Genomic DNA, 18,859 nt, shown 5'->3' with positions numbered 1-18,859 from the left:
GAAGGCAGGACACCTGGAACCTCTCCTGGCCCAAACCTCCTCCTGCTCCTATGGCACTCACAGAGGCAGGGAGACACAGGAGCTCACTGTGCCATTGAGGAAAACCTTTTTTTCTGGCCATATGAAAGATAAATTACCCTGCCACGACAGTGAGGCTGGAATAGGTGACAGTGAAACCCCCGCCCCCCCGGGCCCCCCCCCCCGCCCCCCCCCCCCCCCCCCCCAAGTTCGCGACCTCCTGCCCCTTTTCCCGATGCATTAACCCGTCAAGGCATTGCAAGGTCCCGAGGCTGTTCTCCACTCCCTGCTGCTCCTGGTTCCTTAGAGTACCGTGTCCCCCGCCCTCCCTCCTCGTACAGAACAATAGCAAGGCACCAGTTTCAGCTGCTTCCCGAGGAAAGCCCAGATCACACATATTTAGAGAGAAAGAGATAGATATGATTATATTTTTCCTGCTGTTTAGGACAAGAAATGAAGTGCTGCCTCTTTAATTGGCAAAAGCATGCAGTAAGAGCATACCTTTAATTTAGTGTTGGGATAGCTCACTTGCACCCTGGCTGTTGTCTTATTGGAGAGGGCAGCCTGCCTCAGATCCTCTAGCACTGAAATAATATCATCCAGCACGCATTTCTTATCCTGATTTCTCAATACACACAGATGGGAAAAAGTATAATTATAGCCTTTGTAGTTCACCTTCATTTCCAGCACGGCTCGGTGGATCTGCAGGATCACATCAGCCTGATGCAAAATATTGCCTCCGGGTTTGGAGAGGAGAATCACCCTGCCATACCTCCCCGGGGTGTGCAAGTCCGAATACAGCTGGCTTTTGGATTGATCGAGGGAGAAAAGGCTGCTGGCTAAGCTCCTCTCGATCTTGGCCAGGCTGTGGCTGGGGGCTACCAGGCTCTCCAGGTCAGTGTCAGGCTGGAAGCGGTTGAGCAGGCTGAAGCCGAAGATGATGGTCAGGACTGCGGGCACAGTGAGGAAAAACACCGGATGCCTGCTCACGAATAAGCCCAGCTTGTAGAAAAACGACTGGAGCCCTCTGTGTATCACCTGCCGCAGCATCCTCCACCAGATCCAGCCTGCAGATGCTCCTGGCCGTCTTAGAAAGCACATGTGACATGTGTAGCTCCTTACCCCTTCCTGTCAGTTTCCCTTTCTCTCTCCCTCTCTCGCTCTACTACTCCTTTAAAAGACTGCAGCAAGTTGCAGCAAGACAGCCAAATATTGATCAATGGGGTGTGTGTGTGTGTGTGTGTGTGTGGTGTGTGAGTGTCGGGGTGGAAGGGACCGGGCAGAGAAAGGAGGGGAGGGGGGGGGTTTTTGCTTCCCCCCCCGCCTTTTTTTTCTTGCCCCTTTTTCTTCCCCCCACACACACACACACTGGGAAATTTGACGGGGCGAGAAGATGATGCTGCATTTTAACAACCCCCGACCCCGCCGTGCCCCCCCACGTCCCCATTCTCCCGTCCCATCCTCGCAAGACCCCCGCCCGCCCGGGTCCCCCTGCTCCCCTCCGGCTGCCGGAGGAGGGCTTTGCACAGACACTTTGTGAAGCTCTTTCCACGGCAGCAGCCACGCTCCACTCCCTGTGTCCCGTCCCCAAGGTTGCTGATCCCCCCCCCTCCCCGACCACCCCTCCGAGGCACCCAGCGCTGCCCCAGCCTCCGCCTGGGCTCTGGGAGGGGACACAAGAACAGCTCCGGGCAAAGCCCCCCGGCCCAAATTTTCCCCCACTCCTTTTTCCCTCGTTTGCAGCCCGAGGTCGCCCAGGAGAAGCTGCCCCACGCTGCTACGAGGGAAAAAGTGGCTCCAGGAGATGCTTGGGGCAAAGGGGAGAAGCTGCCCCGGTGCCCCCTTCTGCAGCCCTTCTGCCTGGCATCTCTGCCCCTACGGCCAGCAGCTTCGTGAGCAGTGACCCAGCAGAGGTAGGACAGGGCTCCTGAACCCCTCCAGCTGGGAAAAAACCACGAGGTTTTCCAAGCAAAGCACCGACAGTCCATTACATAAGAACAGAGAAATTCTGCAGCTCCCAGGACCGAGGGAGAGCAGCAGAGAAATGCACGCGTTTGCAGCAGGAGGGCTGCCCACCAACTCTCCAGGCAGGAAGCTCTCTGCTCCTCCAGGAGCTTCGCTCAGGACTGCTTGGGACAGCAGATCCATCCCTGGCAGTCCTGACAGCCCCTCGCAGGCAAGGCAGGAGAAAAGGCAGGATTTGCCTTGCAGGAGGCTTATATTTAAATCATAAGTCTAAGTCATAGGAATATAATTAAAACCAATTCCCAGAACTGGATCTCTGCTTGGTGCATCCCCACCATCAAATTCCTGCTATACTCTAGCTAGTTTTGTCAAGCAGTAATTGGATTGTTTTGGGGATGGGACCAAGAACACTGTGCAAAGCCTGAGAGAGCAAGGTTCTGCTGTAATAAACCCTTCCTGAAACAAGGAGAGGGAGAGTGGAAACTGGGGAACTTGGGACTCTCAGCACACTATGCCCAAGATGAGCAGCAGGCTGTGCTCAGCTTGAGGTAATTACCAGTGTTTTGGAGAAAACCCATTTATTTCATCAATTACATGCTGACCCCCTTACACCTCACACTTCTGTGTGGATGGACAGGACATACGCAGGAACACCTCATCTTTGAGGGCTTTGTAGGGCTTGTATCCAGTCACAGAGCCAGTGATTCATTCATACTGGAAGCCTGAGGTCCTGCAGAAGTGTGGAAAGATGAACATCTAAGTGATGCAATAGGTAGTCCAGAAACATCGGTTTGGTAACCTACCTCACTAAAATCTGTGGTTAGATTCACAGCTGCTTTGGTAAAACTGGCTTATTTTAAAAAATATTTGAATGGTTGCTGCAAGCACATCATGCCTTTCAAATTCAAGCTGTTTTTATTTAGTGACCTAGATATTGATGATCTGGAGATGCTTGCAAATGTGGGCTGGTGTTCTTACAGAGAGCAAGAAGGAGCGGTTGAAGGTGGGGAATACCATACAAAAGACCCTATCAGCCTCCCATTTGCTCAGCTTAAAGCATTCCCCAGGATGGAAATCTGCCTCAACAACCCTAGGAAATGCTAAGCTCCATTGGTACAAATTACAGCTCTTTGTCTATTTTATGATGCACTTATGCCAATGGTTGAGTGCTCCCAGTGAATAAAGTCTAAATGTAAAGGCTTTATTGAGCCTTTGTACTTACACACATGAACAAGACCTTGAGTGGGAAGTCAGAACCCGATTCCTCATCACAACACAGGCTGGCTTATAACAGCCTTTGACAAAGTATGTCATAATATCTAACTGTGGGTGCTACTGGCAGGAAAACCTTCACGTTGAGGGCTTCAGCACGGGATGCAGGATCTCTGCCTGGAGCTTTTGGGTACTTGGTACTCTTTGCCTATGTGGCTTATGTGGTGCTGCTACCTGGTCCAGCAGGGAGAAAGCTACAAGCACATCTCTTGGATGCCACGACCTTGCCCAGAAAGCTCTCCACAGAGCTCATCATTGCTCAGGAAGTTGGCCAGATCTTTCTGGTGACCAGAGGAAGAGTTCAGGAACCCAGCACAAGGATCACCCTAGGAGAAGCAGATTCTTCAGGTGTCTAAATAAGATAACATAAAGGCTGTTTTTTCTCTGTAGCTTCTCTGGGCCTTCTCCAACTTCTGTCTGCCCAGATGTTGTCAGCCAGGAGCATTCAGACACGGCGTTGCTGAAGCACTAATCATGCAAAGAAGGAATAAATAAACGCGTGGTGAAAGGTGTTAAAGCTGAGCACATGCTGCTTCCTTCCTGGGCAGGAAGATGACAGGGTATTTCCAAACAGCACTGATGGCTGGTCTTGCCTGTCCTTCGGAGTACACCACAGCCAAGTGTGATCTGGCATTAGTAGCCCACAGGTAACTAAGATTATGAAGTGACCAGTGCATTTCGCTGGTCATCTTAAACAGCAAAATCAAAGTCAGTTTGAAGTGTGCCTCAGAAACAAGCCATGCATCAACACCTGTTCTGAAAACAGCATTGGGATATGTTGAAATTTATACACCCCTGGTGTCCTCATATGAATCCTCTTTAAAGAGGAAAAACAAACACATCAGGAATGTTAGCTGGGGGAGCTGAATGATGGTTCACAGGGTCTAGAGCCCAGAGAAACAACAAACCGCAAAGAGATTCAAAATAGAAAACAAGATTTAGTTTGGAAAAAATATCCCCAGCAATTATAACCAGGGAAAATAAATTTGAGATACCTACTCCCAGAAGGGACACAAATTATTTGGGAATAATAATTCTGCACAATAATAATAATAATAAAAAAAGCACAGGGAAAGGTAGACATGAGTTTGGAAAAACATGATATATCAGACAGACAAAGCAATACAAATTTAATTGCAGAGATATCCTAAGTCATAGGTGCACTGGCTAGGTACAGAAGAAGGAAGAGCTGGATGCTCAAAAGCCAGACTGCCATACATTCACAAGCAAGGAAATTTTATTTAAAAAGAAGTAAATACACCTAGAGTTCTATTGACATAGTGATTTTAAGTCGTTGTGGTTTAATAGTGGGGTGGGTATAGTAACAGTTAAGGGTACTGAAAGACAATAAATAGTGTCATTAATTAGACTAGCCACAGAGGCTATGTATATAAGCGTAGATAAAAGGCTTGACAAAGACAGGCATTCTGTGTCTGTACACTTAAATGAATTTCTGACCTCAGAGTGGGAAAATCTCTAGTGTGACTGTGAATTTAGTTTTAGGGTTGTGGATTTTAAGAGGAAATCCTTCGTTCACAGTTCTCAGTTAAGTTCTGACCTTCCTCACATTGCAGGACCTACTCTATGCAGGAGATGGGCAAGGAGGCAGGGGTAAGAAAGGGGAGAGGATAGCGCAGGGGAATGAGGGCATGGGAGGAAGGATGTAATAGCTAGGGCAAGCTCCAGAGTACAATAAATGAATAAACAAATGAAAACAGACACACACACACGCACAAACAAAAAAAATCACACCAGTGTTTCAGTTTGCTGTTTTTTCCTTTGACAACAGGTGAGAAAAACCTGCTGACTGCTGAAACAGAGGGTACAAAACACTGAGGTGACTGATGTCTTTTGGGGAGGTTGTTAGATACTTCAGGACCCATAAACCTTCACTCATAAATTGTGGAGGTGTTGTACAGAAACAAGATTAACAAAAGCCATGGTCAGTCAGTATGTGAGTAAGGAGACAAGGCTGTAATAGTAGAAGCAAAAGCAGGTGCATAAAGAGTCTTTGAAATTCTTGTATGGGAGGAAGCAGGTATCAGATCCTTTATGTTCTGATATATTTTCAAATGTTCAGCTTCAGTATAAAAGTTTTAAATCCCCAATTAGGTGTTATTTCCTTGCGTAACTACAAGGCAGTTGGAGACATTGCTCACATGAGTAACAGAGTACTTATATGAGTAAAGATTGCCAAGCCAGGGATATCAAAACGTTAATATTTGTTGAATAAAGCTAGTAACACATGAAATGCTTTCACATACAAAAAACAGGTTTTGAAATATATTATGCATATAACTACTGCTTAATTCTGCATTTACTCAATTATCTCTTCTCCAACAAACGCTATCTTTTAGTTTTGAAAACTAGAATCTGCCAGTTCAAAAATCAAGCTTTTGGTAATAGGTTTTTAATATATATATATATTTTTTCAGAATAATTTTCCAAATATTTCTTTATTTTCAGTTTTTCCAGAAATTGGGAGGTTTGTTGGAAATGTACTAGAAATAAATAAACATGTTTTGCTCCTGCTTAGGTTTCTTTTTGTTTGTTTGTTTGTTTGTTTGTTTTTTTGGTTGTTGTTTGTTGTTGTTGTTTTCTTTTTTTGGTTGTAAAAATATGCTTGCCATTTTCCAAGCAGCTATAGTTAATTCACACTGTTACCTGATAAAATCCTCTAGTGTTAGTAAAGACCTGAGAGATCTGTGACAAATAAGAGCTTCACAAAATGCATAATGTCAATGTATTATATTTCTTGAGAGGACTGAAAAATTAAAATGCTAACAGAAGACAGCTTGCAAAGATAGCTGGGAGCAGCAGACAGTTAAGTAATATGTTCTGTGTGGGTGGGGAGGTTAAGTTGTGGTTTTGTTTTCTTTTGTGAGAGAGAAAATATTGATTCAGTTAGAGAAAATGGAAATGAGTGAGAAAGCTACCTCAGATGAGTGAAATAATCAAACAAAGACATTCCCACATGTGTCTCTCCTTATCACTTCTGCAAAAATTAAAACTCGTATTTTCAGCTCTTGTTACTGTGCTTCCTACAATCATAAAAGACTAACAATGAATATTCATTTCTTCAGGCACCATATGTCTTTATTTTCATGTCCCTGACTATTTGGAAAAGTACTTTGAAAACAAAGATGTCTGTTAAAATCTATCTCTAGATGGAGATCTATGGAAGTGTAAATTATACCTGCTATCAGTGTCCTCCTTGAGGGCTTCATAAAGAGAGTCTATCTATCCTGTGGGTTTTCAAGCTGACCTGGTGATGCTGCTGCAATGTATTTTTAATGCTACAGATCCCAGGGAAGCTGGAAAAGACACTCCTAAGGACAGGAATCCCAGTAAGAAAATGGATGGTATTAATCCTCGGTCTGACAACATCTTGGATACTTGCCTTGCATTATTTCAATCCCTCCTTGTAAATTGAGGATAGTGTTGTTCTTTAGCCCAAATCAGAAGTTGGTGCCAGGTGTCAGTGTCATTTTCTGCTTACAAAGCTGGGTTCAAAATGAAAAAATTATACTATTGGTCTTATGGTAGAGATCATCATCATAAAAACTCCTCCTAAAAGACTTCCTGATGCTCCTCTATTACAGGCTAGCTCTGCTAATTTTGCCAGCCTGACTCTGCCTTTTCTGAGATGGCCTGAGATGGCCTTTGCTGTGTGTCCTCTGAGGACAGGGCTGAATGCAGTTAGAGAATCTGATATCAAAACTGATGGGAAGGAGCAAAGGTATCATTTAAGTGCAGTCAGTGTCAGGATTTTATTTCTTTAGACCAATGTGAAACCAGACTATATGCAATAAATCTGATCTAGTGCTGTTGTTGGCTGTTTGGAGGTATGAAGGGGCATGGCATTTTCACCAAAGGGTAAAAGGTATCATGAGGATTAATGAATGCTTTACATAAGAAAATAATCTCAAGATGCACTTAATTATTACTAAAAGCTGCATTGCCTTAATTTATTTCTAAAAGGGGACCAGCAGAACGGGGTTCATGAAGAGCAAACCTACATGATCCATGTAGGTACATGCCAAATGTCCAAGCACTGCTTCTTTCTTTCTGCCTGTTTGTATTAAGAGTAATGCAGAGTTCAAAAAACAACACAAAAAGGTACTGAAGTAGGCTGAGGCAACATGTAGCAATTAAATGTGGCTTGGAGGGGAACTGGTCCTGTTGCTGCCACATAGTTCCTATAGGATGTTACTCAAATAGCTTAGATCCATTGGGTCTGTAAGTGTCTTACCTGCTTGGGATCACTGGGTCTATTTTGTCAAACTGCTAAATGTTTCCAGCCACAGTTATGATGGGTGTTGAGCTGCGGATCCGAGGAAGCAGTGCCAGAGCCCATTTTCTAGCCCTAGGGCCAGCTGGCACAGCCTGGCTGTGTCTATGGCATTACAGTTTCTCAGCCTCTGCAATAGGGTAGCTGTATCCAAACTGACAGCTCAGAATGGTCCCTGGTTGGTGCTGAATCTTTAACCACACTCAGGACTGGGTTGGGAAAGCTCTGGTTGTCCTGGGCCAAAATCATTCCAGGGACCGTTCTACAAATTGTAGAATTAGATGATTGCATTCCACTTCTTGGGAATGTTCTCTGGCAATATTTAATTTACTGATAGAGGGAATTGTAAGATGGGATTTGCTTAATCAAATATAGCTGCCCACATGTCAGAGAGTTGTCTGGGCCTACCTGGTTGTCAATGGAAACACATGGGCATAATTTCTATCATCATACAAAATCTACTTATTGTTAAGTGGGTGTCTAATAATGGCCACATGGATTGCACCATAAAAAAATGAATTAAATAACAAAGATGATAAGAGCAGTACAGAAACACTAGATCACCATCTTAATATAGATCACCCAGGGTAATTATACTCCAAATCTAGGTGTCGTAGTCAATAGTAGGAGCAAAACTGGGCAAAAATCTGTGGCAGACCAAAGGATTCCATCTTAAATGAGAATTCAGTCTTAAACCTAGAACCATCCTTTCTTACACTTCATTAAACTTCTGTTTTCCTACCAGTACCTCAGCTTTTATCTTCTGAGTGCTTTCACAAGGTGTGACTAAGTCTGTGTATCTCTGCATATAGGAGGGCCTGATTCTGTTTGCAGGTCCCCTGGCAGCAGTGTAACAGCAATTGTAACAATTTGCATTTATACACTTCCTTCCATCTGATAGCCTCAGAGTGCTTTACAAACACTGATTGATTATGTTTCACATTACTCCTGTGGGATACCTATAAAATAGAAAAATAGAAGAGTGGATTATGAATGGCTGGAACTGAGAGATAGACAAGAAAAGAAAAGAATAGCATGCTGTTAGGAAAAGGAAGGACCATTACTTCTCCATAAAAACAAGAACTCAGTGATCTTCTCTACATTTACACTAGCTAGAAATTCAGTTTTTAGGACTCAAATTCCTGGCAAAGTAAGAATTTAACTTAGATTGCGTCTTGACTTTAAGGAAAACTCTTGATGCTCATAATTTTTGACACAGTAGATGCAATATATGCACTGGTGAAGGCAATTCTGAGTTGTAGTAAATATTTTTATTGTACTGGACTAATTTAATGGATTTAATTGTGAGGAAAACTGCTTAGCCAATACCTGTGAGTGAACAATGAAGAATCCTCTAACAATAGAGACAATATATTTTTATAAAGGTCAGTAGGAATGAGGAGGAGCTAAAACAGGTGTTTCTTCAAGAGTTAATCCAAGCAAATTGGATTTGTTCTGAGGAAAAGCTATACTGGAAAAATCACATGTGAACAATGAGGTGGCAATGAGAGGGAAAAAAGTGTGTCCTTGAGCAAAGACTCACCTCCCTGCTCTATTTGCTAGTCAGCTCTCTACAGAAGTTGCCGTCCCTTTCCTAACACATCACAGCTCATGTGGAGTGGTTCACATGCTAAGCCCAGAGAATCCTCCTCACCATTCCTCCTCACTACTAGCAAAATAACCTTGTCTGGGATCAACTTGCTGAGTGATGGCAATTGCTGTGCACTGTTGCTCCATTCTCTGCATTATTTAGCATGCTGACAGTCTTTTTGTTATCTGCAAATATTACCAATGGCGACTGCAAACTAGCAACAGACCTAGCAACAGTCCATGCAGAACTCTACTAAAAGCATCCTCTCCCTTTCACGATTTCCCATTGACAAACTCTTTTTCAGGTTTGTGAATTAGCCTGTTCTTAATCTCTTTAAAATGTACTTTATTTATAATATATGGAGCTAATTTTTTAATCAAAATGTTATGCAGCAAAAAGTCAAACACCGTATGGAAGTCTAAATATATTACATCTTTGTTGTTACCTTAATTAGCCAGCCTTGGAAAATCATCAAATATTTAAATTGAATTTGTTTTATGAGACATGTTTTCTGTAAAAATTTGGAGACTAGTATTAATTAGTAATACTCCATATTAATTATTTACACTTTATTAATTCTGTATTAATTGTTCTTTTTTTTTTTTTTTTTTTTTTTTTTTTTTTTTTTTTCTTCTGCTTTTGGTTTGTTATTGATGTTACACTGGCTTTCCCAGGAGATCTTTTTCATCATTTGTTATTACTGAAGTGCATCAGCAGGGTTCCCATCCTTTGGAACATCCCCTGGATTCTGTTATTTTGGAAAAAGTTTTTCTAGAAACTCTTGGACGTGAAAGTTGTCTCAGCCAGAAAATTTTCCTGTTTTTCTGTACATAGCCTATCTAGTTTTCCATGGCTGCATTGGGTAGCTCTGTCAAAACCAGAGGTGTTATTTCAGATAACTTCTATAGGAGACAAGGAATACAGAAGAACAAAGAGAAGTAGCAACTGCAGGAAAAGCACCCCAGTCCCGAATGAGCCTGGAATTTTTTGAAATATGGGAATTAGTACAGATAGCTAGAACAGTGAGAAGATTTATAGACAATTAAGACCTGACGTACTACACCTATCCCCCAAAATTTTAAGATTATCACATCATTCACAGCCCAGCCAGGTACACAAACACTGTGTCCCCCCATTTCTTCCTCTCCCTTCTGCATGTATTGCTTTCCTAAAATCACCTCCTTAAGCCAGATTCTTCTGTCTTTGTTGGATTCTAGGCATCACCAAAACCCTCAAGTTTCTGCAAACTGTTGTAGACAAGGATAGAGTACTTCCTCTCAGCATTCATCCTCTGTTGCAAGAGTCCAGTACTATTCTAGCCTAAGAGAAGAAAAACCTCTGCTGATTGACGGGAGGGAATGGACACTGCTATACACCAACTCATAAACATTTTCTTAGCTTGGATATTCTTGATCTTTCAGCAACACAGGTATTTTAATAAACCTCTTTTCCACCTTATTTGTTAGAAGCCTTAAGAAGATTTAAATAATTGATAACTTTTTCTTCTGTTTTCAACAAGAGGATCAACTGTAATTGTATCACATCACATGGCTAAAAAAGTGAATGTCAGAAAATAAAAACTAAAAAACAGACAAAAAAAAAAAGAGAGATGGCAGAGAACACTTAGGTATATTAAAATTGGATTCTTAGATAATTTACAGAAAAATATCTTGGTGCTATTGTTCAGTGTCCATGAACTCCTGGAAGTCAGATAAGATTCCATAACGTAGGAAAAAGTAAATGCAGTGAGCATTCTTAAAGGGGAAGAGTAGGAAGAAAAACCCAAAGAATATTGACAAGCCAGCCATACTTCATTTCCATTCAATTTAATTCAAAAATAAAACAAAACAACAACAGGTAAAATTGAACAATAACAATTTGAAAGGACATAGGGAAAAATGAGTAGTTGAGTTTTTTTCTAAGAAAAAAATGACAGATGAATTTATTTCTTTTTATAGGAGGCTTCAGAATAGGGAAGATGAGCTAGTAAAATACTTCATTTTAGGATGTCTACTGACATTATTTCATATTATTTTCTCACAAAAGGACTGCAGAGACATTCTTCTGGTAAAACCAAAATAAGGTGGATGAAAAACTGGTCATAGAAGGACTGCATGGAAGTAATTATTATTATTATTTTTTTTCATTTTCCAAATGGCTGGACTGTGAAAGATTTCTCAGAACTCTTTATTTGTTCAGGTGTTACTGAATATTTTGAGTTATGTCTTGGATGATCAAACAGAGAATAGAAATATTACGTTTGCAAATGGAACCAAATGGAGTGGGGGATGAAAAGATGATACAATGGGATAGAAATCTAAACAGGGTGGAAGAAATGCATGCAATTTGACTGAACACATTTGTACACTCCAATAATAATAATGGATACAAAACTTCTGTATTAATAGATATTTTTGAGTACTTTTTTATTATTTTTTACTGTGTCATATAGGATATGTTTCTATGGCGTGTCACATAATCCTTCAGCTTACATTTTAAGGCCTGAAATGGCTTATCTTAGCCACAGTGTTTTTGTAAATCACAAAGAGATGAAGCAGAAGTACATTCCAATTTACAAGTGTACAGGGCAGTCCAGGCTTGGACTTTTATCCTGAGGACATTACTTGAGGACCAATTACCATTTGAAAAAACTTATCTCAGTGTTGTTTCATGATAGCCAGTCTGCTCTGAACTTTGATTCCTACTTATTGACCAAAAAAAAGGCCATCATCATTCTTTTGTTCATTTCATTTGTTGAAGGATTGTTATAATTGCTTGTAGGTAATATAAGAAAATAAATTAAGTTGGGCAATGTGACTGTCTCCCTTCTCCCACCCTGAAGGGGACATAAAACATCACTGTCTCCTTACTGACCTCAAGTTACAGAAATCTCTATCACTGCAATAGTGATTTCCTCCTTGATCCTTTGAAAATTCATATCTTTATGACAGGAATCTTCAGAAATTGGTGCCCACTTCTGTCATACTTGTTAACCCCAAAACGAGCCATGATATGCATCAGATTGACTTCACTACAAACGGGTTCCACTGCAATGCATGAGATATTGTACCTCCTGAAAAAAAACATGAATTGATGCTTCAGTCAATATTTTTCCTCTGATGTTCTTTGCTGAATTTAATTATTGGGTTTGACTTCAAGATTCTGTCATCATCAGCATGAAAATGATCGCCTGAGTAACTACCACAGCAGAAACCTCATCATTTGATCTCAATGGCATTTAATTAAATTGAAATAAAAGATAAACAAAACTTTTCAAAAGCAAATTCATCTCTGTTTAAATATTTCTAGTTCTATCTCCTGTGTAGTCAGGTTGCCCAGCTCAAACATCAGTAGCTATGAAACCCAGTAGGTGCTTCTCTTAACTTAGAATCATAGAATCATAAAATATCCTGAGTTGAAAGGGGCCCAAGGTTCATTGTCTTCAACTCCTGGCTCTACACAGGGCCACCCCAAAACCGGACCCTACATCTGAGAGTGTTGTCCAAACTTTTCTTGAAATCTGTCAGTCTCAGTGCTGTGACCAGTGCCCTGGGGATCCTGTCCCAGTGCCCGACCACCCTCTGGGTGCACAATTTTTCTCTTTGTGAACCTGTGTTGGCTGTGACCAATGACCTCCTTGTCTTTCAAGTGTTTTTCAATAACTCCCAGAATAATTGTTTTCAATAATTTTACCAGGCACTGAAGTAAGACTGACAGGCCTGTAATTGCTAGTATCTTCTTTCTTGCCCTTGAAAACTGGGACAACATTTGCCAGCTTCCAATTGACTGTGACCTCTCCAGATTCCCAATACCATTGAAAAATAATTGAGAAAGATCTTGCGATGACATCAGGCATCTCTCTGAGTATCCTGGGATGAATCCCATTGGGCCCTATACACTTATATGCATCCAGGTGAATCAGCAAATCCCACACAGGTTCAGGGTTGGCTGGCAGTTTATCATTACCACTGTCATGGTTCTCCAACTCAGGGCTCCAGGAGTCTCAGAGCCCATCATCAGATGGCTGAATACAGAGGTGTGTAGAAGGCATTAAAAAACTCTGTCTATGTTCCTATTTGTGATGTGACCATCAAGTAATAGACCGATGTTATCTCTGGCCATCCTTTTGCTGTTAAAATATTTAAAAAACCCTTTTTATTCTTCCCAGTAGTACTGGACTGCTTCAACTCTAACTGAGCTTTGACTACATGAATTTTCTCCCTACGATAGTGAACAGCATCTCTGTAGTCCTCCCACATTGCCAGACCTTGCTTCTAGTGGCCATACGCTTTCTTTCTGCCTAAGTTCCAGAAGGCCTCTGCTCAGCAAAGATGACCTTCTGCCCCACAGGTTTCACTTCTGGCATTTTGGAAATGCCTGTTCCTGTGCTCTTAACAGGTGGTACTTAAAAATTGACCAGCACTGGTGGACCGCAATGCCTTCAAAAGCACTTTCCCAGGGAATCTCACTAGCTAGTTCCTTGAGCAGCCTGAAGTCTGCTCTCCCCATATGCAAGGTTGAAGTTTTAGTGGCATTTTTTCTCCTATAACAACAGATTTTAGACTTGTCTACTTCATGGTCACTATGGCCAAGATGGCCGCCAATTGCCTTTTCACCCATGAGACCCTCTCTGTTTACAAGCAACAAATCTAGGAGGGCACCTTTCCTAGATGGTTCTCTTAATACCTGTACCAAGAAGTGACCATCAAGGTGTTTTAGGAATCTACTGGACCTGTTTCTATCAGATGTATGTATTTCCAGTTAATGTCTAGAAAATGGTGGAGTATTATGAGATGTGTACCTAACCCTAAACTTTCTTCCCTCTGCAGACTTCTCAGGTCTTCATGCTCTACTTCAGTACTTTCAGCTTGAGACAGTACTGCTCTGTCTAAGAAAATATTCCTTGCAGTCTGCATATGCTATAGTAAAGAACAAAGCAGACATGATTTTTCTTTTTTTTTCAAAATATTTGCAATTTAGTCAAAAACAAGGAAGATTTAATGTTTTATGTGTCCTTGGTAAATAGAATACTACGAAATAAACTTCTGCAAGAAAGTCATTAGACTTCTTCTCACACCAAAAACTTTTAAAATGAACACATAAGACTGTCAAGAGAAGGGGTGTGATTTCCAGCAGTGAAAGGTTTTATGAGTCTTCTATGAGTTTCTCAGTGGTCTCAGTCTTGAAGTTCCTCCTAATAGATGGGTTCCCCCTAATGGAGTTGCTCCCAATGAAGGGGTTCCTCCTGATGAAGCTCATCATCCATGAAGCAGAATATATTTCTTCAACCTTACCCTTCTCAAGAACTCACAAAATACAATATTAAGAAGTATGAAAACCTGCTTGGTATGTTTTTACGTTAATTTTCAGTGGTCGGCAGAATCAGGGACACCCTTCTGCAAATATTGGATATTGTCTACTTATATGAATTTAGTTAAGCAAATACACAGAATAACTCAGAATAACATACATTTAGGTTCCTTATTTTTAAATTTCTGTTTTGTTGAAAAAGTGTGAATGATAAATTGATTATTTACTAAGGAGTTAATTAACTTCCCCTTCTCCCCCTACCAGTAAATGCCAAATAGCTTTTGCATGGATCCTGGAATTTAATTAAAGTACAGAAACCAAGCATTATAAGAATCATTTTTATTAGTTAAATAAAATTATCTTGAATGTCGTAGATGCATAAGCAAAGCAGGAGAGATTTTAAAGACATTTTGCATCTAGGATGAATTTAAACTATAATCTCTATAAATAAATTGCACTGACTGCTTCAGAGCTCCATATTCTCTACACCTAATGATAGTTAAATTGTACCCTATGCCATATAATCCTTCCAGACTGGAATAAAAAATGTTCCCACTTTGATTCCCAGTTGGTTTCCTTACTTTGAATGAAGTAGCACCTAAAAAAAAAAAAAAAAAAAAAAGAAAAAAAAAAAAGTTGAATGTATCATTGGAATAAGTAGAAAATGTTCTGCCTTGACTAACAGTCTAGTGGCATTGGCATCAATTTAGCTCTTAAATTCCACTTCTATTACTTGCTCCATGCCCTTCACGGGTTAAATGGCTTCATTCTTTTATAACTTTAGTAAGAACTCTGAGCTGTTTGAAATTGTTTTAGTTTAAATGATTTATATAAATAACTGTAACTATATATCTAATTCCTAGGCTATTCTAAGTAGATTAACAGAGGTGTGGATTTCAAATTAAATATTAATGATATTTATTGTTGAAGCAAAAACCTAATTGAAAATGTCATCATTTTGTCTCATATAATTTATTTTTAGCATTTTATTAGCTATAGATTTTACCTATAACTTCAAAGTTTACAGTGTATTTTGTATTGTAATATTGAATTATTATACAATAAGAAGTCATGAACTTCATTTATGGGATGGGATACAACTTACCTATCATTAGCTGTTTAAAGCTTATGTGCCTAGTAACATCTAGTTAGGTAAATCTTTTAATAATCAACAAGAAGAAATCTCCAGCAGGAGGTTCATCTCAGACTTGTACTAGATCTTTTTGTTAGCATGGGGTGAAATAGCCTTTGGATATGATTGTTTGTGTTGGGACTATTGATGATTCCTGAATGACAAGTTCAGACCATATACCTGACCTCCAGGTGCCTGGTCAGATACAACAAACATACCCTTGGAGGTTATACTGGTTACTGGTGTTGTCAGCTACCATCATTCTGCCAGGTGGTCTAAATAAATCTCACTGCAATGGGGATTAAAACCCAGTCAGGAAGGACATGAAAGTTTCCCTTTGGGCATGAAATATCTTTTTATTTTTTTTTATTTTTTTTGGACATGGAACATTCCCTTAGGAGAGTGTTTCAGTAAGTCTATTCCTCTTCAGTATTGATGTCAACATGGCTCTGTGAACAGATGCAATTACAATTCTCAGCAAACACAAGGAACTGAACCTATCTATCATGAGGTAATCCAAAATGGCCTCATCATGACAGACTGGCATTTTCTCTTCATGTCCACATCAATCTCCCCTATGGAAGTGCATTTTTCACACATCAACCATCAGATGTTCAGGCATTCCATAAGCTAAAGCCCAGGCTGCTGTCCAAAGGAGATTAGGGCTCATCTCCAGACAAACACTCCTCTGTAGAAGGTTTATCTTGGGTGTTTTTCTTTCAGTGAAACAGAAAGAAGGAGTGCTTTTTTAAAAAAAATAAAAATTTTGCAATGCCATTCCCCTAAGAGCAGCCTCAGGAAAACCAGCACAGGCTGAGAAGCTGACCAGAAGGAAGTCTGAAGGTTAATTCCATGCCCTTGGCATTCTCTGCATAGGAAAGCTGCCAGGAGTTTCCTTTGTCACATTGCTTATTCTGGAGGGCATTTGACGTCACTTAACAGGTAAATGGAAAGCTGCACATGAAATAAATAATATTATTGAGTCCAAATATCACCACAGCTTTCTTCTTGAAAACTGGTCTCTTTTTCTGAGTGCATTTTACTTTGGAAACACTTTTTTGACTCATTTCAGATACTCTTACTTGCTTCCCTTTAGATCCATTCTCAAGACCATGCTGACATGTCCTCATCATGCCCTTGCCCACTGCAGGAACTCCAGATTTTATTTGTTATATGCAACAGCAAATAAAGACAAATAAAGCTCCTTTTTCCCTTATTTGTTGTTGTTGTTGTTCAGCATTGTATGAGATTTCTTTCACTTCCAGACTGTGCCATCTTTTTGGGCAGTGATTATTCTTATAAAAATATATAAAAAAATATCTTATTTTTTAGTGATTATTCTTATAAAAATATATTCCATAAAACATGTACTTATTGTCAAATAACATTATCAACAACAATAATAATGACAAAAGATGTATAATTGATGTAAAATGCTCTTCTGAGGAAGCATATGTCAAGATAAAAGATGACAACTGGACTTACTCAAACTACATCTCCTAGGAATCTGCATATAAAGGATGATACCAGTTATCCCCTTCTAGAAATTCACAGCTATTGTAACTACATGAATATATATGTTTGACTGGCCATGGACCTCATCTACCACCTCCAAACATCCACCTAATGCTTGTCTCTGCAAAGTTGATACAGATGCCAATAGTGTAGTGCAGGGAGAAATGTGCCCTCCTCATTTCCTCCATATGTTCTCCTCTTTACTGAAATGCTGAAGTTTTTAACTGCACTGAGAAATATTTGGTTGTCAGGTAAACACTTCCTGGAAGACATGAAGGGATGTCTGTTCATCTGAAGTTTGTGTGTCAGCAATTCAAAGCAATGCAGCTTCTCAATAAAGACGTGTTGACATGAACTAATGCCTTGCTGGAGCTATCAAAATGAATTGGCCTGCTCATTCCTTACTGTTCCTTATTCATGTAGTATAATGGAAATAAAGAAATCAAAACTGGAGGGTCTGACAGGATAATAGGCTTGTGATGCTCTGAAAATAAATATCTACCTCTGCCTTGACATTTATTATCTATAAACTGTTTGGCTTCTTTTTGGCAGCTTTATTGTGTCAAGAGACCATTATCCTGTCACAGCACTTCATTGCACTGACTTTATCTCTTAAGCAAATTTTGGTATTGAATTTACAGTTCTGTATGTATTTCCAGCCTTAATAGCTGAAAGCAAGGCAGGACTGGTCATTGAACACACAGGTGATGGGACTGCACCAAGGTTCCTGGGACAAACCAGCTCACGTACCTGGTAATGAAGAAAGGGTGCTGGTGGGGAAGCTCCTGGCAACTGGTGAGAGAGGAGACCTATTTCCTTCCTTGCACCACAACACGGCTTGCTGCAGGTCATCTCTGTGTGTGAACAGCTTGGAGCAAGCTTTCATTGCAGAATCAAACATCTCAGTGGATGTTAATAATTCTTTTATTGTGCTTGGAACCAAGGGAAGAGAATGCACTGGTAATATCATTCATCTTATGGGACAGTATCACCCTAAGCATATGCCCAGTAATGAAATTTTAAAACAGGATGAAATCAAACCCCAGAGTTAATTTGCATCAATTTATTTCTGCATGAAGATTGAATATTCTGAGATTGGCCGGATAGAGTTACTGGCAAAATTAGCCCAATGCAATATGAAAAAGATTTTCATCCTGCCATAGGCTTTTGTAGTATTTCTAATGCCAAGCAAACAAAATCCTTTGAATGCGTATATTATGTTGTGAATCCACTGATAAACCAGAGTTTACAGTCTCCTAATGCCTCAAGAAATATTTGCTTCCTGGAAGAAACTTATAGAGACAGATTCTCAATATCCCAAAGAGGTATTGTTTTAGGGGAAATGATACTGCTTTATCCAGAAGGCCATAAGAACCATCCCTTTTATGTTGCCTAACTGATGATTTATTATGTCTTAATAAAACAAAATCCATGAAAACCACTCCCACAGACTTTTATGGCCAATTAGTAAAATTCACAGACAGCTCACTGGCCAGAGTACCAAGCAAAATCTTCCAGTGCCAAGGTTCTGTAGCGTGTTGATGATCTTGTTCAATTTCATTTATGAAATGCACTGTAGCTCCTATAGTGTGACTCCTACCTCCTTTGCAATTTGACATCTAGCTTTGCAAAGCTACTCCAACTCAAGTTCAGCCACCTTTATTTATGCTTTTATGTCATGGTTTTGGCTGGGACAGAGTTAATTTTTTTTGTAGAGGCTTACACAATGCTGTGCTTTCGATTTTTCATGAAAGTCGTGGTGATA

General features: G+C 40.3%; 1 protein-coding gene across 2 annotated transcripts in view; it reads right to left on the bottom strand.

Annotated features, from left to right (window-relative positions):
- PTCHD4 (patched domain containing 4) overlaps nt 1-1,316 on the bottom strand; it is a 95,247-nt gene extending 93,931 nt beyond the window's left edge. Inside the window, exon 1 of one of the 2 annotated variants that reach the window (XM_035321659.1) lies at nt 520-1,316. In XM_035321659.1, the coding sequence (XP_035177550.1) occupies nt 520-1,119 (600 nt within the window). In that variant the 5' untranslated portion in view covers nt 1,120-1,316. The remainder of the gene's footprint in view (nt 1-519) is intronic. The other variant, XM_035321660.1, reaches the window with a different exon arrangement.
- Nucleotides 1,317-18,859: the final 17,543 nt, after the last annotated feature.

The sequence above is a fragment of the Oxyura jamaicensis genome, chromosome 3 (genome assembly GCF_011077185.1).
Source record: "Oxyura jamaicensis isolate SHBP4307 breed ruddy duck chromosome 3, BPBGC_Ojam_1.0, whole genome shotgun sequence".
Taxonomy (NCBI): Eukaryota; Metazoa; Chordata; class Aves; order Anseriformes; family Anatidae; genus Oxyura; species Oxyura jamaicensis.
This window is presented reverse-complemented; position numbering and strand designations above follow the sequence as displayed.